At 42.2% G+C, this 20,241-nt stretch overlaps 1 protein-coding gene across 1 annotated transcript in view; it reads left to right on the forward strand.

Annotated features, from left to right (window-relative positions):
- Positions 1-252: 252 nt before the first annotated feature.
- The window catches only part of crybg1a (crystallin beta-gamma domain containing 1a), a 57,378-nt gene continuing 37,389 nt past the window's right edge, over positions 253-20,241 (forward strand). Inside the window, exon 1 of the mRNA XM_076992112.1 lies at positions 253-721. Within this exon, the coding sequence (XP_076848227.1) occupies positions 390-721 (332 nt within the window). The 5' untranslated portion in view covers positions 253-389. The remainder of the gene's footprint in view (positions 722-20,241) is intronic.

A 20,241-nucleotide genomic window follows, 5' to 3' on the forward strand; every position in this document is an offset into this window, starting at 1 on the left:
TCATTTACGGCTCGCTGTGGTTTAAAGACTTCTAAATGACTAGTGATTAAGCCTTTGATAACCAATTAATGATTTTACTCATTTTTGTTCCACCATAATTAGTAAAAGGCCTAAAAACGATGCTATGATTTGGGGTATTGTTCACACCATCTTATTACTTATGATTAAAACGTATTTAGAGACACCTGGCGGGAGATGTTTACCTGAAGTTCACACACAGCGCGTTTCAACACCAGCCCATTACTCGCACCTTCTCTGGAGAGCTTGGAGGAGCAGGGCTTCAAAACGCGCTGAAGCTCAAGTGTGCCACGGCTGTGTTTACTCGCTCTTCTGCAGTACCAACGACTCGCATATCTTTATCAAATATCGTCCACCAGCTACTGGGAGTCATGAGTTTTTCTAGGGCTTCTAAACTTAAGAAACTTTTCCAAAAAACTAAGTCACAGGAAAAGGATAACGGAGAGGCAGAGAAGTGCGAGAGTTACCGGCCCACTTCACCGCGTTCCGAGCGCGAAAGTTCGGGCGCGAAAACTTTAACATCGAGTCCGGAGCCGCGCAGCCCGAGAGATGAGACCACCTACCCGGACTCCGGGACCACGAGTCCGGGCCACAAAAAGAAAAGGAGGTTCGGTTCTTGGCGCTCTAAAAAGAAATCGCCCAAGGAGTCCCGAGAGCATGACTTCTTCCACAACACCGATTATGATTCCATATCTGGCGACGTGTAAGTAAAAATATTTTACCAGTAAAATGTTTTGTAATTTGTACTATGTCGTGAGAGGATCGAAGCAGTATTAATAACAGGTTAATAATTCTACTGGTCCACAGGAGAAAAGCTTCTAACAGGACTTAGCAGCAGGGATGAGAAGTTTATTTATTTATAGGAGGGATTATTTGTTTGCAAAAATATGAGCGATAAAACATTTTCACTGCGTTTATCTTGAAGTTTGCAGACGCTCATGAAGACACTATTGGGCCTGCGGTCACAGAAAATCCATTTGATTGCCTAAAATAGCATGCAGTCAGATAGGAATGTCTTGCTTTAAGTGATCATAGTAATGAATCAAGAAAGTCCCTGAATCTGCTAAACTCTCTGGTTTGACCCAGTTTCTGAGCTGTTGTCCAGCGCACTTTTCTGCCTGAGCTGGGTTTGATTTCTCAGATGACCTGCGGTACTTCAGACCAAGGACATCAAAACGTGTCCAGTGCACAGTAACCGTTCAACAGTCCAACTGTTCAGAAAGGAGTACGTTAAGCTCTATCTGCGACACCATTGCATCCGATGAAATATGTTGAGAATTTTCCAAGCCGTGATGTTAGTGGGGGTGAGAGCCTGCGGCGAGTGCGCGCTCACCTGCTCGTGCCTGTGTTTGGTGTAAACGTGCAGCCTGTTTGGACCTGCAGCGTGATTCCTTAACGCCGAGTCCCTGTGTCGGATCAGTGGCCCAAAGATTCGGTCTGCATTTGCACCTCTCGCCACCTGTCATGGAGGTGGGAGCAGTGTGGGTCTCCTGGGGAACCTTTTGTTAGACCTGTGTGCTCGTGTATTTAAAAAAAACATTATAGCCTAACGTCTGAATGTCGAATTCTCTCTCGGTTTATGCACCACATTTTTTGCTACGTTAAAATAGCTGACGATAATACAACAATACAGCTGTTAACTGTTTTAGGTTTTTAATAAAAAACATAAAGGGGGAGAGTGTGAAAGTTTCATTCTGGCTTGACAAAGTTTGCTGAAAGTACATGAAGTCTACAAGGAAAAAGCAGCTGAATTTGGTCTCTTGCTGCATAAAACATGTGTATAACAGGTCCCACAAGCAAGTTATCTTGGCATGAAATCCATAATGTCTCGACATGCGAGATGAGCAGAACTCTCTCTGCCCAACCACACGGCACAGATTCCAGGTCAGCAGTACGGCTGTTTCAGGGATGTCTTCCTTTGGACTGCATTGCCTAGAAGGCCACTTAAGACCTGGACAGAAGCCATATCAAAGATAAGATCTTTATAATTGTGAATAAGTATGAATAATTATTACTGTTTGAGTATTGAACATAATGTGCCATTACACAAGAAGCATCATAAATAATATGCAAATCTGTAAAGCAACAAACAAACACCTGTTTTGGAATTCTGTTTCTTCTACTAACCTCAGTTACCTGAGACTTTGCTTTCAAAATGGATTTTCAGGATTATCAGTTCCAGTTTCCCCTGCAAGGCATCGAGTGAGTTCTGAAAGTAAGCAGCTTCTGGAATTCAGAACCATGCTGACAGTTTGATAATCTCATGAACCGAGGGTTTACCATCTGCACTGTTTCAAGCCTCTCTGCTGATCCATCCCACAAAGGCCTTGATAATTAGCGCTTGAGCGGGATCAGGTGGATTACAGCCCTGTGCCAGGCAACGGTGCCTCGGGATTGGAGTAAAAAAAAAAACGTGTTATACGTAAACCTCCCCAAAGGTTTGACGCAGTAAATCGTTGGCAAAAAAGTGTGGCACGTGCAATTTTAGACAATTAGATCTGAAGCACCAGCGGAATGTGGCTAAACGAGCAGAATGTGGAACAGAATGGGGTAAACGAGTGGAACGTGGAACAGAATGGGGTAAACGAGTGGAACGTGGAACTAATGTGGGCTAAATGACTGGGATGGGAAGCTGAATAGGGCTAAACAACCTTGACCTTGGCTAAAAAACTTGACCTTCTCATAAAGCTTCCAACAGATAATATTCTACGTATGCGGGTGTCTGTGGCTGCTGAACCAGCTACAGCACCACCTGTCCCACCCGTGTGTGGTGCACGTGTTTGTGAAATCTGCAGTTCTTGTTTAGAAAGGTGCACAAAAGAAGGTGCTCTGAACATAGATGCTGAGTTTACGTATCATGTTTCTTTAATTGTTAGGTTCACGTGACTTGACCATGACTTCTTAGGTACTGTCACATGGGTGATATGATACTGCCAGCATGGTAATGTATATGTCTGAAGGCCTGTCTACTGGGACACGGCCTCAGACACTGGGAGACCTAATGAGTGGAAATGTGAAGATTGTGCTGCAAAGCATTTTACTCTGATGTTTGTAATAGATTTAGCTTCAGACGGCAGGCAAATGTTTGCTCAGGGGACAACGGAAACATGTTGGACTGAAAAAGAATGACCCAATGATCCTCTGGAAGGCTGTGCTACGTCTGAATGAACCTTTATGATGAAGTCCACATGTAATGCCACTGCAGTTTAATGGATAATTCTGTCCACACTTCATATGACTGATCTAGCGCCCTGAAAGTTATTCAAAGTTAATAGTGTGTTATTAAAATCTATCGTTGATGTAGAACACTTTACAATGCATTACAAATGACACTTTGTTAGTTAATTAGTTATATAATTAGCAATCAAATTACTTAATTTGTCATTAGTTTACATGAGTGGTTTTCACCTAATCAGCTGGTGGACAGAAGCCGAAGGCAGTACAGGACAGATCCAGTTTGGATTACCCAATAATACTACAGTAACACTAGAATCTATAACATGGACATCACATTTACAGCATTTAAGCAAACATTTATATCCAGGGGCATTTGGATAGTTGTCGTCCCACTTGCTTTCGTTACAGCTTGCCCCGTCCCTTTGCCAAGAGTTATTTTCTTACTAGTATGGCAGCTAGCAGTGTCTGAAATGTAGGCCAAATAAATCTACATGAACGCGTTATGCCTGATAAACCTGTATGAACACACACAACCGTCCCGTTACCATGGCAATGTTAATCCTATGGTGAACATAGGCTGCCACCCATGTAATGTCCAGACGGCAGTGAGGATGTGATTTAAAACTGACCCGTGATGTAATGGGTACAGGGTGCTTGAGAAACTGTGCCTGAGAACAGTTTACTACAGTCTGTACCTGTCCAATAAACAGAAGACTGGTGGACCATGTCAAGTGTCCAGTAAGAATGGTGTATAGATGTTTTTACATAAATATCACAATTTACCAAATAGACCAACACAGTTTGTAGCTCACTTGTGGACATAACAATTGTCTATATTAATTGCATCATTAAAACCCCATTGACTATGACGTGTGCAGAAGACGTGCACCTGCTGTTGATCTGAGATCTGAGCCAGCACTTTGGTTTGCTCAGTGACTATCCCAGAACACCTGTGGCGTAAACATGATGGGCGCGGGTGTAAACATCCCGGCTGTGTGATGCATTGGTGTGAGCTGAAATCGCAAGATCTCCTTCTGTCCGCACTGTGTGTGTGTGTGTGTGTGTGTGTGTGTGTGTGTGTGTGTGTGTGTGTGTGTGTGTGTGTGTACGTTGGGGGGGTAATACTCAGAAGTCCAACCCTACTGCCACATGGCTTGGCTCCCAGAGTAGTTTGCCTAATCATGACTCTATGGTTAAACTCTAGCTGTGTCCAAGAAATGTGCCCACAGAGAGGAGTAGGAGTGAACCAGTGTGTGTTGCAATGTGGAAAAGCAAGCAATTGTATTAGAACCGGTAGGTGTTTGATCTTTGGTCAAAACACCTCTGAAACAACAATCTCTGTGAGAGAGAGAGAGAGAGAGAGAGAGAGAGAGAGAGAGAGAGAGCAACAAGCAAGTGTGTAATTTAGAGAAACACTGTATGTTTTTACAGTTACTTTGGTGATGCACAGAAATCTTGCAACACCTCTCTTCCTGAAATGCCTCACTGACAAACTTGTTTTCTCTTTGCTGTTCACAGCAGACTTGAGATGCACATCTGAACGACAGGAATATTCTAGATGTGTATGACTATCGCAGAACCGTTGGAGTTGCTTGGGGTTAGGGTGGGGCTGGGGGTGGAGGTGGGGGTGGTGGGGGCTGGAGTGAGATGCAGGATCTTGCCAGAAGCTCTGGGATCTTGCCAGGTAAGTCAAGAGGGGAGCTTGCTAAACTGCTCATTGAAGCACATGGTCTTTCCATAAGACCATTGATATTTCAAAGTAGACTGCGGTACAGTTGCAGGGCCTGAGGAACTTCAATGGGAAAAGTTCTAATCATATCTCTAGTGAAGTGAAGGAGGTCAGAGGTCATGTCAATATCAAAGAAAATTCAGTCCCTGCATCCAATGCTGTTATTTCATTACCAACCTCCAGCAAAGCTTTGTTTTGAAATACTAGCTTCAGCATCATCAAGGTTGGGATAATTCGGTATCGATTCTGAAAGTAAGCTGCCTGTGGAATTCAGAACCATGCTGAGAATTTGATGATGACGTGTCATGAGGTTACTATCCGCACTCCTGCACTGGTACGAACCTCTCTGCTCCAGCACACCTGAGCCATCCCACAAAGGCCTTGGTAATTAGTGGTTGAGCTGGATCAGGTGGATTACAGCATACTGTGGAGTAGAATGGAACTTAAAACCCTTTATATACACAAACCTCCCCAACGGGTTGATGTAGTAAGTCTGTGGGCAAAAAGTGTGTCCCCTGATCTAGGGAACTAGACCAATGTAAACACAACAACACCCACCCCACCCCCCCACCCCAAACCCACTCAGCTGTCTGTCTAGCAGTCCACTTGTTTACAAAAAGTTGCTCGGCGTGCTGCAAGGATTCAGACTGTTCACACCTGGGAAGATATTCAGAAAGAGGTTTTGAGATCACCATCCTGGTATGATGTGTACTGACAGGTTACAAGAAAATTATATATCAAACATTGCCATCACTATCCAAACCGCAAACACAGGCTTTGAAGCTCACCCTCTTCTACTGATTGATTTATTTTTTGTTTCTTCTGTGACTCAGAAGCAGCACTGTGTAGTACTACACAGAAAGATAAAACAAGAACACAGTCCTAACATACACAAATAAGAAACAAAGTGATTACATGCTTGTGTTCAGATAAAACCATGTCCAAAAGCCCAAATCTCAAAAGTTGTCAAATGCCTATCTTGGTTATTCTCTACCACCAGTAGGCACATGGTAGACCTGGGATTCAAACCTGACTGACACCTTCAGTATGTTCCTCCACGGTGCTAATCAGTGCTTTCACTATGTAGGCAGTCTAGAGCTGATGAGACCTTATGAAACTGAAAAAAGTAAAGAATTGTATATCAGCATATACAGTGAATCGCATGTCAGCTGGAACAGTGCCCTAATAAACAGAGATATGCCGTTTGTGAGACTGCCAACTTTGCAGAAGGATATGCAAAAGGAGGTATTTCCTCAAACAGCAACAGATACGCCCAGCGCCAGACTGACACAGACATGCTCAAACGAGACGAAGTTTGACGTTTTCTTCCTTTAAGAAATGTTTCAGTCCTTTCCTATTAACACGTGCTTGTTAAATAAACGCTAGAATGCCCCATATTTCTACACATGAATTGGCACTGGTGACTTTGTGATATTCAGAGTCGGTCACATGTGACACAGTGTAGTTAGTCCGTCACATCTGACACGAGGAAACCACTCAGGGGAGTTCTGCCTTTGATGGCTTTGTTTTATACTGGGCTGGCCAAGGTAACAAGGGGTGGGGGGGATCTGTACAGATGCCAAGTTTGTGTTGCTTCTCTCTGCATATTTCTGCTGAGCACTCTCAGGTTTGCCTGAGGACGGAGGTTGCGGGCAACACTGACTAGAGGCAACATGTTGCACTTCTGAAAGGTTCATTACAGACCTAGATTCACTTTTTACATTTGTATAATATAATGTAAGTAAATTCAAAATTAAGGGTCAGATATGTTAATTGTATGCTGTCACACAGCTTTGGCTGTGTTAGGGTTCTGGGTGCTTTTGAAAGTGCTATCACTGCATTTTTTATTCTTTGTTTTTTTTAATTTATTGACACTCTGATCTACGATCAGCATGAACTGGCCAGCGAGCGGACAGAACGTTGTGTCTGTTAAGCCTGGCATTGAGTAGCCATCTCTGCTGTGGTGGGAGCTCTCTGAAGCAGGCTTTTGTCTCTCGGCTCTGTTCTTTGCATGTTCCCATACGCAGCGAGCTGGTCATGCCACTGGAATGCACTTACTGTGAGTTTGACAAATGACAGAGCCGTGTGGAGGCTTATCAGAGGCTTATTCACACTCTGTTAGTCAGGTGGGGGGTGGTGGTGGTGGTGGGTGTGTTATAGCTCTTTTAGTTAGAGAACCAATCAGAAAAACACAGAGGACTGTGTTTCTGGTGCCAGATCTGGCCTGGCTTTAAACAAAATGACTGTAATGGGTTGAAAATCAGAAAATCAGGGACTGGAAATACGTCTTCACCTCACAGTACAGAAATCCACCCGGTTGTTGCTTTTCTCGAGTCTTGTCCACCGGGCCAATGTTGTAAAACACAGTTATGTGATTGCAGCAAACCACAGCAGCTGCAGACTGAACTGCTATTTGATATACATGTGTATATATATATATATATATATATATATATATATATATATATTTTACATTCTATATTTCAATTCCATGCCGATCAACGCTCATTCTACGGACACTTGTATACTGAATGACAAAGTTTGTCTAAGTGAGTAATACAAAAACTGTATGGGAATAACATTCATATAAAGACTACTGCTACTGACTTGTCTGTCTATTGACTACTGCTACTGACAATGTCTTGATTCTTCAGTACCATGCACTGTATAGGTGAAGGCCAAGTGTTGACCATATACGACTCGTATATCATACACTCCAGGGGCATATTCAGATTTCTTAAACCAGGGGTCACCAGCTAAAGTGGAGCTAAAGTTGTTGAGCGGGGGTGGGGGGGGGGGGGGGGGGGTTATTGGGTTCATGTGCGCATGTCAATTGCTAAGCGGGAAGACCGCTAGCAACCGCGGACAATCGCTAATAGCAGCAAAAACATAAACGATGCAGCGCTTTGGTGCATGGCAATATAGTGAGCTGTTTTTAAAACAAGCCCGCGGGCGACTCATAACGTCCTCGCGGGCGACATGGTGCCCGCGGGCACCACGTTGGTGACCCCTGTCTTAAACCAATATCTTATTGTATCATGATATCGATATGATAATGTATCATGATAACGATATGCCTCAGTGTATTGTCCAGCTCGCTAACTGTTCTGCTGTGAACGGTGCATGTTGTAATCAGTGTTTCCTGTCTGTAGTGCTCAGACTGAAGTGGCCGGGTGCTGCCGTGTCATATTGGCTAATACATCCAAGTACAGTTTCCTTGATACAGATGAGGACTGAGACAACAGCTCCTTCTACTCCCATGTTCATTTAAATGGCAGTGTCAATTACAGTAATGTCGAAATGCAAAGTCAGTCTTTTTATTACAAGTATTTATAGGCATCCGTGTAATGCAGAGCATTATAGAATAGAAATGTGAACAGAAACAGGCACAGAAATAGAGACCACCATAGAGACCACCGTATGAAAACCAGGCCTGAAGATAACAACAACGAGGCTATGTTCAAAATACAAACGGGGTGACGTAAAAAGAGGCTAGGTTTAGACACACCAGGCTATAAGAACATCAAATGAAGGCTATCAACAAAGGTTACAATTGTTTTGTGGTTGATCACAAAAATAATAATAATAATCAGAAACCACACGGCAGAAACACAGGGATTACATACACAGGCTAGCCAGCAACCAAAGGAGACACAGGTGAAACCTGTCGACGAGGGGTGTGGAACTAAACAATAGGACGTGAGAACTGAAACCAAAACAAAAAAGCACATGGTTGACACTTTAGGGAGTGGCCATATGTGATAATACATGATAACATAACAAATTCTGAGGAAATAGTGATGGTGTCGGAGGGCTCGGCCTTCTTATGGTGGGTGCACCTGAGGAATTGCACTGCTTTACCACCAAGAACTAGCATAACTTGTCTTAGTCACTACATTCATCTCTATTTCCTTTGATTATCAGAGCATATCTAGGTTGCTTGTGTGTAGTGTGATGATTCATACTGCACAGCAAACATTCAAAGCAAACAGATCCGCTGTGTGCGTGCATGTGTGTGTTTATTATCAGAGTATTACAGATTCAGGGGTTGTCTTCTTTTCCATTCAAAATGAAAGCTTCGCTCCTTCGGCCACGCCTTCGTTACGAGGTCTGGAAGGTCCCAGGGGTAAGTGTGGGTTCAGGAGGCAAGAGGAAGACTGTTGGTGTTTTTCCTGGCTCACACCATCAGCTTTGATGGGACTGTTTGCTCTGATGACTTAAGTTCAAACCACCCAATGTAGCACCAGACACATGTCAACCAGACACAGTTCCAATAACATTTAACTTTAATTATGGAATTATTTAAATCGTGATATATTTCATAAAACTGTAAATCACTCACTTGGAGTAACAAAATATTAGCAAAATCATTTAGTCATAAAACTTGTTATTTAACTTTCTACTTTCCATTAAGTAATTGAAAATGAAACTAATTCTGAATCAAATCTTTTGAAGTCATATAACTTTCTTACTTTTTATTTCTTCTTTAATGGACAGAAAGAAATGTATACAACTGTCAAAGTTTAAGTAATCTATTATTACTTCAAGTGGATGCTTGATAGTTTTTTAAGAACTTTAATATGATCATGATTTATATGAAAACTAGGTAGAGTAGACCCACATGAGTATTTTAATATGATAAATGTATTAAAACGTGTAACATGACCAAAACATCTTAATTCATAAAGACCTGACTTGTGAGATATGTTCTGTAACAATTCCTCTGAAAACACTGGAGCTCTGAAGAACATGTACAGACCTTGGGAGAAATAGCATGTAAGAACACCGAAAAACACTTGAGGTGTCAGGAAGGTCTCCGAAACTCGAGACCAGTTGGGTAACAATGTTAGTGTGAATAGCTAAACTCTCCCCCAAAGAGCAGTCAGCTGGGTTCTTCACTGTGAGTACCATACGGATCGGCCTTCTGGCAGACAAAGGGCAGATGTGGATGAAAGGCGTCCTTTGCCATTTTTTAAAAGAACAATACGGTACTTTTTTAAAAATAATAAAACGAGCTGAGGTTATTGTTTTCACCATAGCATCACTGGAATGCTTAGTTCTTCCAGAACAAAGCGAGAATCATAACAACAGTGATATGAAGTGGACTTGAAAAGCAAGACACTTAAAGTGACAGTGTAATATTAAGAACCGCAACGTTTTGCCGGTCGGCTTCTGTAGAGTGAGGCTGAGTGAGGATTTGGACAGGACAATATTTTGTATTGTACGCTTTGTAATTGTTCCTCTGCTCCTGTTTGGTGTAGATCTGGTCCTGTCTGGTCCTGTGTGGTCTGGACATGGTCCTGTCTGGTCCAGGTCTGGTCCTGCCTTGTCCTGCCACCTGTACCCTATACAACACACGCCTGTGCCCTGTACCACACACGCCTGTGCCCTGTACCACACACACCTGTGCCCTGTACCACACACACCTGCGCCCTGTACCACACACACCTGCGCCCTGTACAACACACACCTGTACCCTGTACAACACGCACCTATGCCTATAGCAATATGCACCTGTGTCCTGTACAAATAGCACCTGTACAACACGCACCTGTGCCTTGTACAATATGCACCTGTGACCTGTACAATACACACGTGTACCCTGTTCCTGAACCGCCCTCTACCCATTTCATTACGGGTCACCTTTTGATCACAGAACAACTGCTGTCTGGACATTATTTGGGTAGCAGCCCATATTCACCACAGCATTAACATTATTATTAACAACATGAGCCATGACATGGCTGTAGGTGTTGAGCTCACACAGGTTTATTGGGCATAATGTTTGTAATTACACGTAATGTCCTACGTGTCAGACATTACTAGCTACCACGGCTAGGACAAATCGTCATAGCAACAGTGGCAACTGTCAATACAGTGCTGACACTCAGGATAGTAGCATGGCGCTAAATGTTGTGCTGGTTTATCGCTGTATCCGATTCTGCAGTGTTGCTTCTACACTGAAACAAAAGATGTTGAATGTAATATTGTATTTATTGCCAAGATTTCGATTCTACTAATGCAAGTTGAGATTGTTTAAACAGGACATTTTGTTATGCTGTGATTACCTTATACTACCTTATACTATACTACAAAGAGTCCATATAAAATTATATTGTTGATACAGGTCAGGTGCTGTAGTAGAGGTTTATTTATGCAGGTCTATGCCGTGCTTAGCAAGTAGCATTTGTCAAGATTAGTTGAGGCAGTTTAATGCAGCATGTGTGTTTATTAAAATGTCAGTTTTCCCAGTTTCCAAAACCGATGTGAGCCTCGGTGTCATGAGTCATGAGTGAACCCTTAATCCACAACTTCAATCTTCAGTTCACATTTTCAGCGCAGTCCCAGAGGTGAACGCAGCAGGGAACTCTGGGAAGTTAAACCGGTTCTGAATCTGCCAGTGTGGTTGTAGGCATGAAACACAGAGTTTTAAGGGACCCTGGTCTGTAATGTTGGGTGATTTCGAGTCTTGTGATAAGCTGGAAGCGTTCTGTGTTTTGTTGTTACAGTAAAATAAAGAGTCATGAGGTTTAATGCATATGTTCACCTGCTCACACTGTCTTAATACCATTAGCCAATGTTACCATGCTTTCTAGTATGTGTGCGTGTGTGTGTGTTTAGGCTTCTCTGTGATACACACAAAGAATTAATACCTCCTTTTTGACAAACTTGCTACCTGTCCAAAAAACACCCAACCCGATGTGGACCATTGCTCACAAAGAACAGCCTCAGCTCATGTGTGGCACTCCGGCACCCCAGAGCTTTGTCACGCATGTCAGTGTGACTGTGTGAGCTGACAGTTCCTGTTATGTCTGTAAGACTGGTGCTGCATGCCTCTTCTCCTGTCGGGTCTCAAAACATCCTGCCAACCCCAGCAGCCTAACCAGGAAAAGGTTTTAGTATCTGACCTTTTGTAGCTGGTTAACGCGTGAATTTGGCGTGTCTAAACAGGTGTGTCGGGGCTTCTCGGCGATGACTTTGTGACGGTTGGCGAATGGTAAAGTGTGTATCATGTGGACGGCAGTTAACGAAAGGAAATACTCGAAATATAAATCGGTCCCAAAGCAAACAAATTCACTACGTGCTTAACTTGGAAAGTCATTTTGAAACTGTCAAGGCTTCAGGGTGAACATACAACATACTTCAGTGTGCTGTTGAAAATAATTAGCTTCATTTGCATGAACATTTGAAAAGTCCAGTGAAGTTCTGGAGAAACAAGTACCGTGCGGTTGGGCTATTTTAACCTGCATGAGGCAGGTCTGGTTTGGGCACACGACTAAGCTCTGTTCAACTGGAAGAATGTATTAATTAGAATGCATTAATCACCGTCTCATATTTTTCAAGTGATGAACACATGGATCAGATCTAAGAAATCACGCTCCAGGAATAATGCAATAATAAAAGAAAGCCCCAAATTGTATTACAGTCTTAATGATGCTGTTAAGATGTGTCAACACACAGCACTAGCAACCACATTTTTTATAATGTTCTTTTTCTTTTTAATGTTGTTCTTTTAAAATTGTTTTGTAACTATGATCACATTTCGGAGATTATCTTACAGAACATGCCATTTAAACTCCAATTGCAGTGTTGGTAGCATTACCAACCTTCAACACAGCCCGGCTCTGTTGATCCTGATATAGTGCTGAATTTCCGCACAGTCTCCTCCACTTTAAACACACTCCTTAGGAAATCCCTCTTTAAGGCCGCACTCCTTTCTGCATGCCAGACTGAAGTGGACTGGGTTCTTATTTGGACTGAAATACCCTGTGTTGCTCTATTCTTCTTGGGTCTCAGATATGGGAATTTTCATATCCAATCTGCAGTACCTGTCCACAAATTAGTCACACGCACTAAAACCTGTCCCCAAATCAGCCTCGCACACACACTAAACCTGTCCCCAAATTAGGCACAGACACACACCTGTGCCCTGTACAACACCCACCTGTGCCCTGTACAACACACCCCTGTGCCCTGTACAACACACACCTGTGCCCTGTACAATACACACCTGTACCCTGTTCCTGAACCGCCCTCTACCCATTTAATTACGGGTCACCTTTTGATCACAGAACAACTGCTGTCCTTTTGATCACAGAACAACTGCTGTCTGGACATTATTTGGGTAGCAGCCCATATTCACCAAAGCATTAACATTATTATTAACATTAACATGAGCCATGACATGCCAAAATCAGCCTCACACACACACTAAACCTGTCCCCAAATCTGTTATAAACCTGTCCCCAAATCAGGCACACACACACACACACACACACACACACACACATACACACACACTCAAACTGTCCCCAAATCAGCCTCACACACTACAACATGTCCCCAAATCAGTTATAAACTTGTCCCCAAATCAGGCACACACACACACACACACACACACACACACACTAAACCTGTCCCCAAATCAGTCCCACTGTCACGTAGGGCTACGCCCGCCTCTGCTAGCTGTCACTCCGGTTCCCTGTTCCTGGTGTCTGTATTCCCTGCTTGTCTGTTTCCATGGTGTGTCTCCCCCCCCCGTCTGCCACGCCCATGTCGTCAGTGTTTTCCACTTGTGTCTTGTTAGTTCTGTGTATTTATAGTCCCAGTGTTTCCCTTGTCCCTTATTTTGTGAATTATTGTGAAGTTAGCTATTCTTTGTCGTTCTGATATTTTGTTATTTGTGATTCTCCATTTGTTCCTACCTGTTCTGTTTCCCTGCCTGGTTTTGTGAGTACTCCTTGTGTAAGTATGTTGCTACGTGTTTCATGTTCTGACTCCCTAGAAGATCTGACCCGTGCTAGCCTTTTCGACTCCGAGTTTGGACTTCCCTTTAATAAATCTCACTCCCCTCAGCGTTTGTGTCCGTCTCGTACGCGGCGTTACACCCACACACTGTGATTGTTGGTTTGTTTGTTTGCATACTTTGGCTAAAGGAGAAGATGTTAGGAGAAGATAAAGGAGAAGATGTTAGTAGCTGCAATCATATCCAGACAAGTAGAACCTAAAACAGCTCCATCTGACGAAGTGTGTGCAGGTCAGGACACACTCCCCCACATCACGCGAGGCCTGTGAAATAAAGACTCTTTTATCACACTTTTAGAGTCACCCAGGGATTCTGTTTATTTACATGAACTAAATGATCTGTGGCTGAGCATTTAACTGGTCCATTTCAGTTGAAGCACCTTAAAGATACAATATATGATTTATTTATTAACATTTTTGTTTGACAATTAGATTTTGGAAAGGCTTGTACTGCATAACAGCAGTAGGTAGCATCAAAGCTGATGGGCTGTGGAAACATAGAGTTGTATTTAAGTTAACGGTTTGCGTAAGTTTGACCCTGCAGCGAGGCAGCAGTGTGTATCAAAGCAGTGTGAAAACACTCCAGGCTGTAGGTCCGTCCTCTCCTCTGCCTTCTCCAGTGAGGACAGAGGCAGCATCTGGAGTAGTAACAGGGCTCTTATTGTTTCTCAAGGGTTTGCTGATCAGGATTACTGTGGACCAATCAGTGCGGCAGGTGTAGCTCTGTTCCAGACTAGGACATTTGAGTTCTTTGGTTTCTGATAAAAGGGTTATAAGAGATGGCTGTTAGAAGAGATGGCCGTTTGGACAGGGGGCCTTCATCAGCTCTGCAAGCAAAGGGTAACAGTTTCAGGAAAACAGTGGAAGTTTAAAACAACGTATTGCAATTTATATTTAAAAGTATATTATTGGTTTGGGGTTTGCATTGTTCTGAGCCAAACCCATTTGTTGTATAAAACATTAATACCTACATCTGCTATTTTACAATGTTTTGTTCTCAAAAGATTTATTTCTGAGCCAAACCAATCATTCGAGCATATTAATTGGACCCAGCTGTGAAATTACGAACTTTCATATATGAAATCTGTTCCTGACCTCCAAATCTAACACGTCTCACACTTGTTCTCCTCGTTACATCCGTTTCACACGTCACCACCTTTGTGGCTTCACCGTGTTGTTCTGGGTGCAGCTGCTCCGACCTGCCGGAGGTCCGACTGCCGCGTGAGTGTGTGACAGCCGCGTTGCGCAACTGTCGCACGCCTCAGGGTGTCCCTCAGGCCAGCGCAGACAGAGAACACGGCGCGAGTGTGTGTGTGTGTGTGTGTGTGTGTGTGTGTGTGCGCGCGCTCTTAAACCGTGTTGAAAACCCACAGCGCTATCAGCAAGATGGGTTACCGTGCCAAAAAAAATAAAATAAAAACTGCACGTGTTCCAGTGGCATCACAGGCAACCGCACTGCTCTAAAAACAAAGGCAGTGATCATATATTGTTTATAGCATGTGTTGGCAAGAGTGTGAATTTGTTTATGCAGGTATCTATTTCCATCAATTTTTGTATGTTTATGTTAGCTAAGTAATGACGTCTGAATTTATATGTAATAATTTGACTAATGGTGCTAGCATACAGGTAAGCTATAACTGCACAAAGTATTACGGTAAACTTTGTTAGATGTCTGGATGCTTCTGGGTTGTGCAAGTGGTTTGGTAATGTTTTGTGAGTGTCAGACCCTGTTCACTAATTGACCTAAAGTGTTGGTCAAAAGTGTGATGGCTTCTGCTGTTGTCAGGTCTGCAGTGGTAGTGAACGTCATTGGGGTCAGTAGCTGAAACACAGAAGCGTTTGTATGTCCTGCCGCTGGTCTGAGGAGCCACTGGCCCTCACTGGGGATTTGTGTTGGGTGCCAGCTTTAGTTACTGCTAACTTTATGGGGTGAGTCATGGTTGGAAAAGTCTTAGTCATAGCCTGGTTTCATTCCAGCTCTTGTTACACAAATCTGCTTGCCACGCATCTTACCCATGTGTGTGTGTGTGTGTGTGTGTGTGTGTGTGTGTGTGTGTGTGTGTGGTGGGTGTGTGTGCCTGTTTGTACATGTATCTGATAAACTGGCATCAGGTTATCTATGTTTATCACCGAGACAGTAGTTACAGAAACAAAAGCATACTTATCTCTAGGCCGTGTGTGTGTGTGTGTGTGTGTGTGTACATGAGTATGTGTGCTCTATCATAAAAACATCTTATCCTCTTTACTAATCCAGATCTGTGAATAGCTCTCAGATATACATTTAGCTGTATAGAGTAGACAAAAGAAGACTATGAGATTATCACAGTGAGGCTATGAGAGGTTATTACAGTGTGGCTATGAGAGGGTATTACAGTGAGGCTATGAGAGGTTATTACAGTGAGGCTATGAGAGGGTATTACAGTGAGGCTATGAGAGGGTATTACAGTGTAGCGGGTATTACAGTGAGGCTATGAGAGGTTATTACAGTGTAGCTATGAGAGGTTATTACAGTGAGGTTATGAGAGGTTATTACAGTGTAGCTATGAGAGGTTATTACAGTGTAGCTATGAGAGGTTATTACAGTGAGGTTATGAGAAGGTATTACAGTGTGGCTATGAGAGGTTATTACAGTGTGGCTATGAGAGGGTATTACAGTGAGGCTATGAGAGGGTATTACAGTGAGGCTACGAGAGGTTATTACAGTGAGGTTATGAGAGGGTATTACAGTGAGGCTATGAGAGGATATTACAGTGTAGCTATGAGAGGTTATTACAGTGAGGTTATGAGAGGGTATTACAGTGAGGCTATGAGAGGTTATTACAGTGTAGCTATGAGAGGGTATTACAGTGAGGTTATGAGAGGTTATCACAGTGAGGCTATGAAAGGTTATTACTGTGTGTCTATGAGAGGTTATTACAGTGAGGTTATGAGAGGTTATCACAGTGAGGCTATGAAAGGTTATTACTGTGTGTCTATGAGAGGTTATTACAGTGAGGTTATGAGAGGTTATCACAGTGAGGCTATGAAAGGTTATTACTGTGTGTCTATGAGAGGTTATTACAGTGAGGTTATGAGAGGTTATCACAGTGAGGCTATGAAAGGTTATTACTGTGTGTCTATGAGAGGTTATTACAGCGAGACAGGAGAATGTGCTGTGACTGAGCCACGTTTGAGCCACATTTGAGCTACATATGAGCTGTGTTTGAATGTGGTAGGGGACATTAGAAAAGATCATGCTCCTATTTTCTGACTAAGAAACAGCCGTCAAAATTCGACAGTAGTTTAAGTTGCTTGCCTGTCATTATCTACCCCATTCTCTCAGTTCAAAGGCTGTATTTACTTACCAGAGCGGTCTGTTTCCTAATTTAACACTGGGGATTAGGGAGAGCTGAACACGAGCTTCGTTTAGCTTTTCAACACAGCAACAGAATCATCGGAAAACTTTTCCCAAGCTGCTGGTTGGAGTTTTGTCCACACACATTTTGAGGCATCTGCATGACGAAAAGGTTTAAATTGCAACTGCCTATAGACCAACACACTGTATGGCACCTGTTCAGAACAGGCTGACAAATTACTGCCTGAATAGGTTCCTGAATTTTCCAAAATGAAAAAAAAAGGTTGGTGCGTTCAAAGTGAACTCTCACCACCCCTCCCCTCCAAAAAAAACTGCAATGTTGTTTGATGAGTGTACAGAAACTCTGGACTTATTGACAAAAGTCTGTATTCTGCAGTGTGTTTTCTGCAGTAACATTTCTGTGCTGTAGAACATGATAGTATCTGAGAACAGAAGTGCACCTCTGAAGAGATTCAAAGCCTTAAAGGACCAAACACACAAACATAATTTAAGAAATTACGTGCTGAGGTGCTGACTTGTCTTGACGTTTGAGCTTCACTGTTGCAGCTTGCATTAAACCTGTGTAGCGGCTGGTTCGTACTCTCCAAAAACTCTCCAGAGTAACAAATGGAACAGCAAGGTTTCTTGGCTGCAGAGGTGATCAAATGAGGGTGTGTGTAGCTGTGATGCACAGCTGGGTTTGCTTAAAGACTCGTGTTCTCAGCAAGCCCTCACTGTTGTTATTTATTCTTAATGAGTCTTAATGTCTCATTTTGGTATCATGTGACAGGTCTCAGATGGGAGTTTAATGTACAACTGCACTACCCCACAACTAAACTAATATTCATTTTAAAAAACCTTTCATATAAAAGACCTTTTAGAACCTTACAGATGGATCATTTTAAACTGAGTAGTAGTATGTTTTAACAAATGGATTCTGCAAATCTAAATTTGGGATTAAACAGTTTTAAAGAAATGATTAATTCGGTATTCAATCGGGATGAGAGACCGTTCCAGTCCAAAGGCTTGCTTAAACATGTGTACAAGTCAGAAGAGCTTAACATAGAATACCCATTCTTCACACCCTCAAGGAACCATGCGCTTGCAGTGCAGATCAACGAGCTTTCAGTGCCCTCTGCTGGTCATTGGTTGCATTTGACAATCGTCAATTCCAGAGACGTTAATGGAATTACAATGCAGTAAACAATGCAGTGCTGGATTTCCCAAAAATATTCGTAACGCTAAGTACTTCGTAATCTCGTACTTTAAAATTTCCAGAAACCCTTCGTAACTAACGTAGTATTAAAACTCGTTCGTAATGCAGGTAGGCTATTGTAACCCATTCTTCACCAAGTACTTAACATGAAGCCCATATGCAGTTCTACCTCAAATGGGATAGAGGGCGCTAATTATCATTTAAAACAGTGGTTCTCAAACTGTGGTACGCGTACCACTGGTGGTACGCAAAGCACCCCGCGGTGGTACGCCAGATGAACTCGGAAAATAAAAGATGCTTTGAGGTTTTTTTTTTTTTTACACAACACATTTTTTTTTATTAAAACAGAATTATGACAAGTCCTGAAATTCAGAAACTAAAAGGGATTACTCGTATTATGTGCGGAGAAAATGTCGCTAAACAGTTCGACCTGGTGCATCTTTCAAACGACACGGTCACTCGCAGAATTGATGAAATGGTGGACAACGTCAGACAAACATTGACCGAGAGAATTAAAATGAGTAAATGCTTCTCACTGCAGTTAGATGAATCCCTAGATGTCGCAGATTTAGACAACTTGCTCGTTTACGTGCGATATGCGTATGAGGGCATGTCGCACGAAGAATTTTTGTGCTGTACCAACCACTACCAACACGAACTACAGGAGAACTACATTATAACATATGTGTGTAATGAGCAGGGTTGCCAAATGCGTGAGACACACGCATTTGACCGTCTTCACACGCCACACATCCGATTTCTCACGTCGACAAAAAAAAATCTAGTTTATTTACCTCTGATCCACATCTATGATTCAATGAGTTACTAGTTCGCTCTGGCGCCAACCATCGTGATATAGCCTAATACTTAATTCGTGTCTATTTTACATCCTCCCGGTAACAATTTACATTCGCCCCCCGCCCCCCCGTCAACAACTTAAACTTGCCAAACAGCTTTTTCTTTTTTTTTTTTGGGGGGGGGGGGGGGGGGGGGGTAGTAGGTGGTACGTGGAGGTTTTTCGTTTGACAGTTGGTGGTACTTTGTCTAAAAAGTTTGAGAACCACTGATTTAAAATAACTGCATTATCACATATGTGATAATCATCAAAATTAATATTTTCTAAAACGTTATTGCGTCGCTTATGCTATATCCAATGTCAAGAAAATGTGTATTTAGTATGTTCCTGGTATTAAATTAACTTTATGTGTCATTTATTGGCTTTATGTGTCATGGTTTAGTGGTGTCACAACAACCCACAATTAAGTCTTTTAGATCAAATATGAACCTATATATTGTTTCATTTTCCTTAAAATCATTTCAATTACGTTAAACAATAGCAATATAACTTGGCAAACAATATACAATATATATTTTTTGTACACATTTAATTTTAAATTACATTTTTAATGGAATAAAATGCATTATCCAGGGTAGTATTAGTAGTTGTAGTAAATAGTACAATAGTAGTTGTAGTGGTAGTAGTAAATTAGTATATTACTAATAATGTAAGTAATTGGTGTTCTTCACTAATTCATTAAATGGATACAGTTAGCATACTAAATGTGATATGACTTATCCAATCAAATGTCCTGATTCCTCATTTACACGTTTACAGACCAGACTGGAGTAGGCCACTGATCCTCAAACATATTCCTGACTTCCTGAGACTCAACTACATCAGCAATAAAGCTCTCTGTGCACTGAACCTACAGGGCTCATAGAACCACCAAAACAAGACACCCCAGTACACGAAAAAGCGACATTTTAAACAAATAATCAATTAAAAAAAAAAATGTGTTGATTGGGTTATGGTTGATGTGTGACTCAGATTTCCTTAGACATTTTGTGAAATATTTGTGTTTTTATCTGATGGAGTGTGGTTTTAATTATGATAAAAAAAATCTGTGGCAGTTTTCCTTAGAACATTTTTGAAACACTTGTGTTTTCATGTGGTTTTCAATA

This window comes from Brachyhypopomus gauderio, unplaced genomic scaffold (genome assembly GCF_052324685.1).
Source record: "Brachyhypopomus gauderio isolate BG-103 unplaced genomic scaffold, BGAUD_0.2 sc89, whole genome shotgun sequence".
NCBI lineage: Eukaryota > Metazoa > Chordata > Actinopteri > Gymnotiformes > Hypopomidae > Brachyhypopomus > Brachyhypopomus gauderio.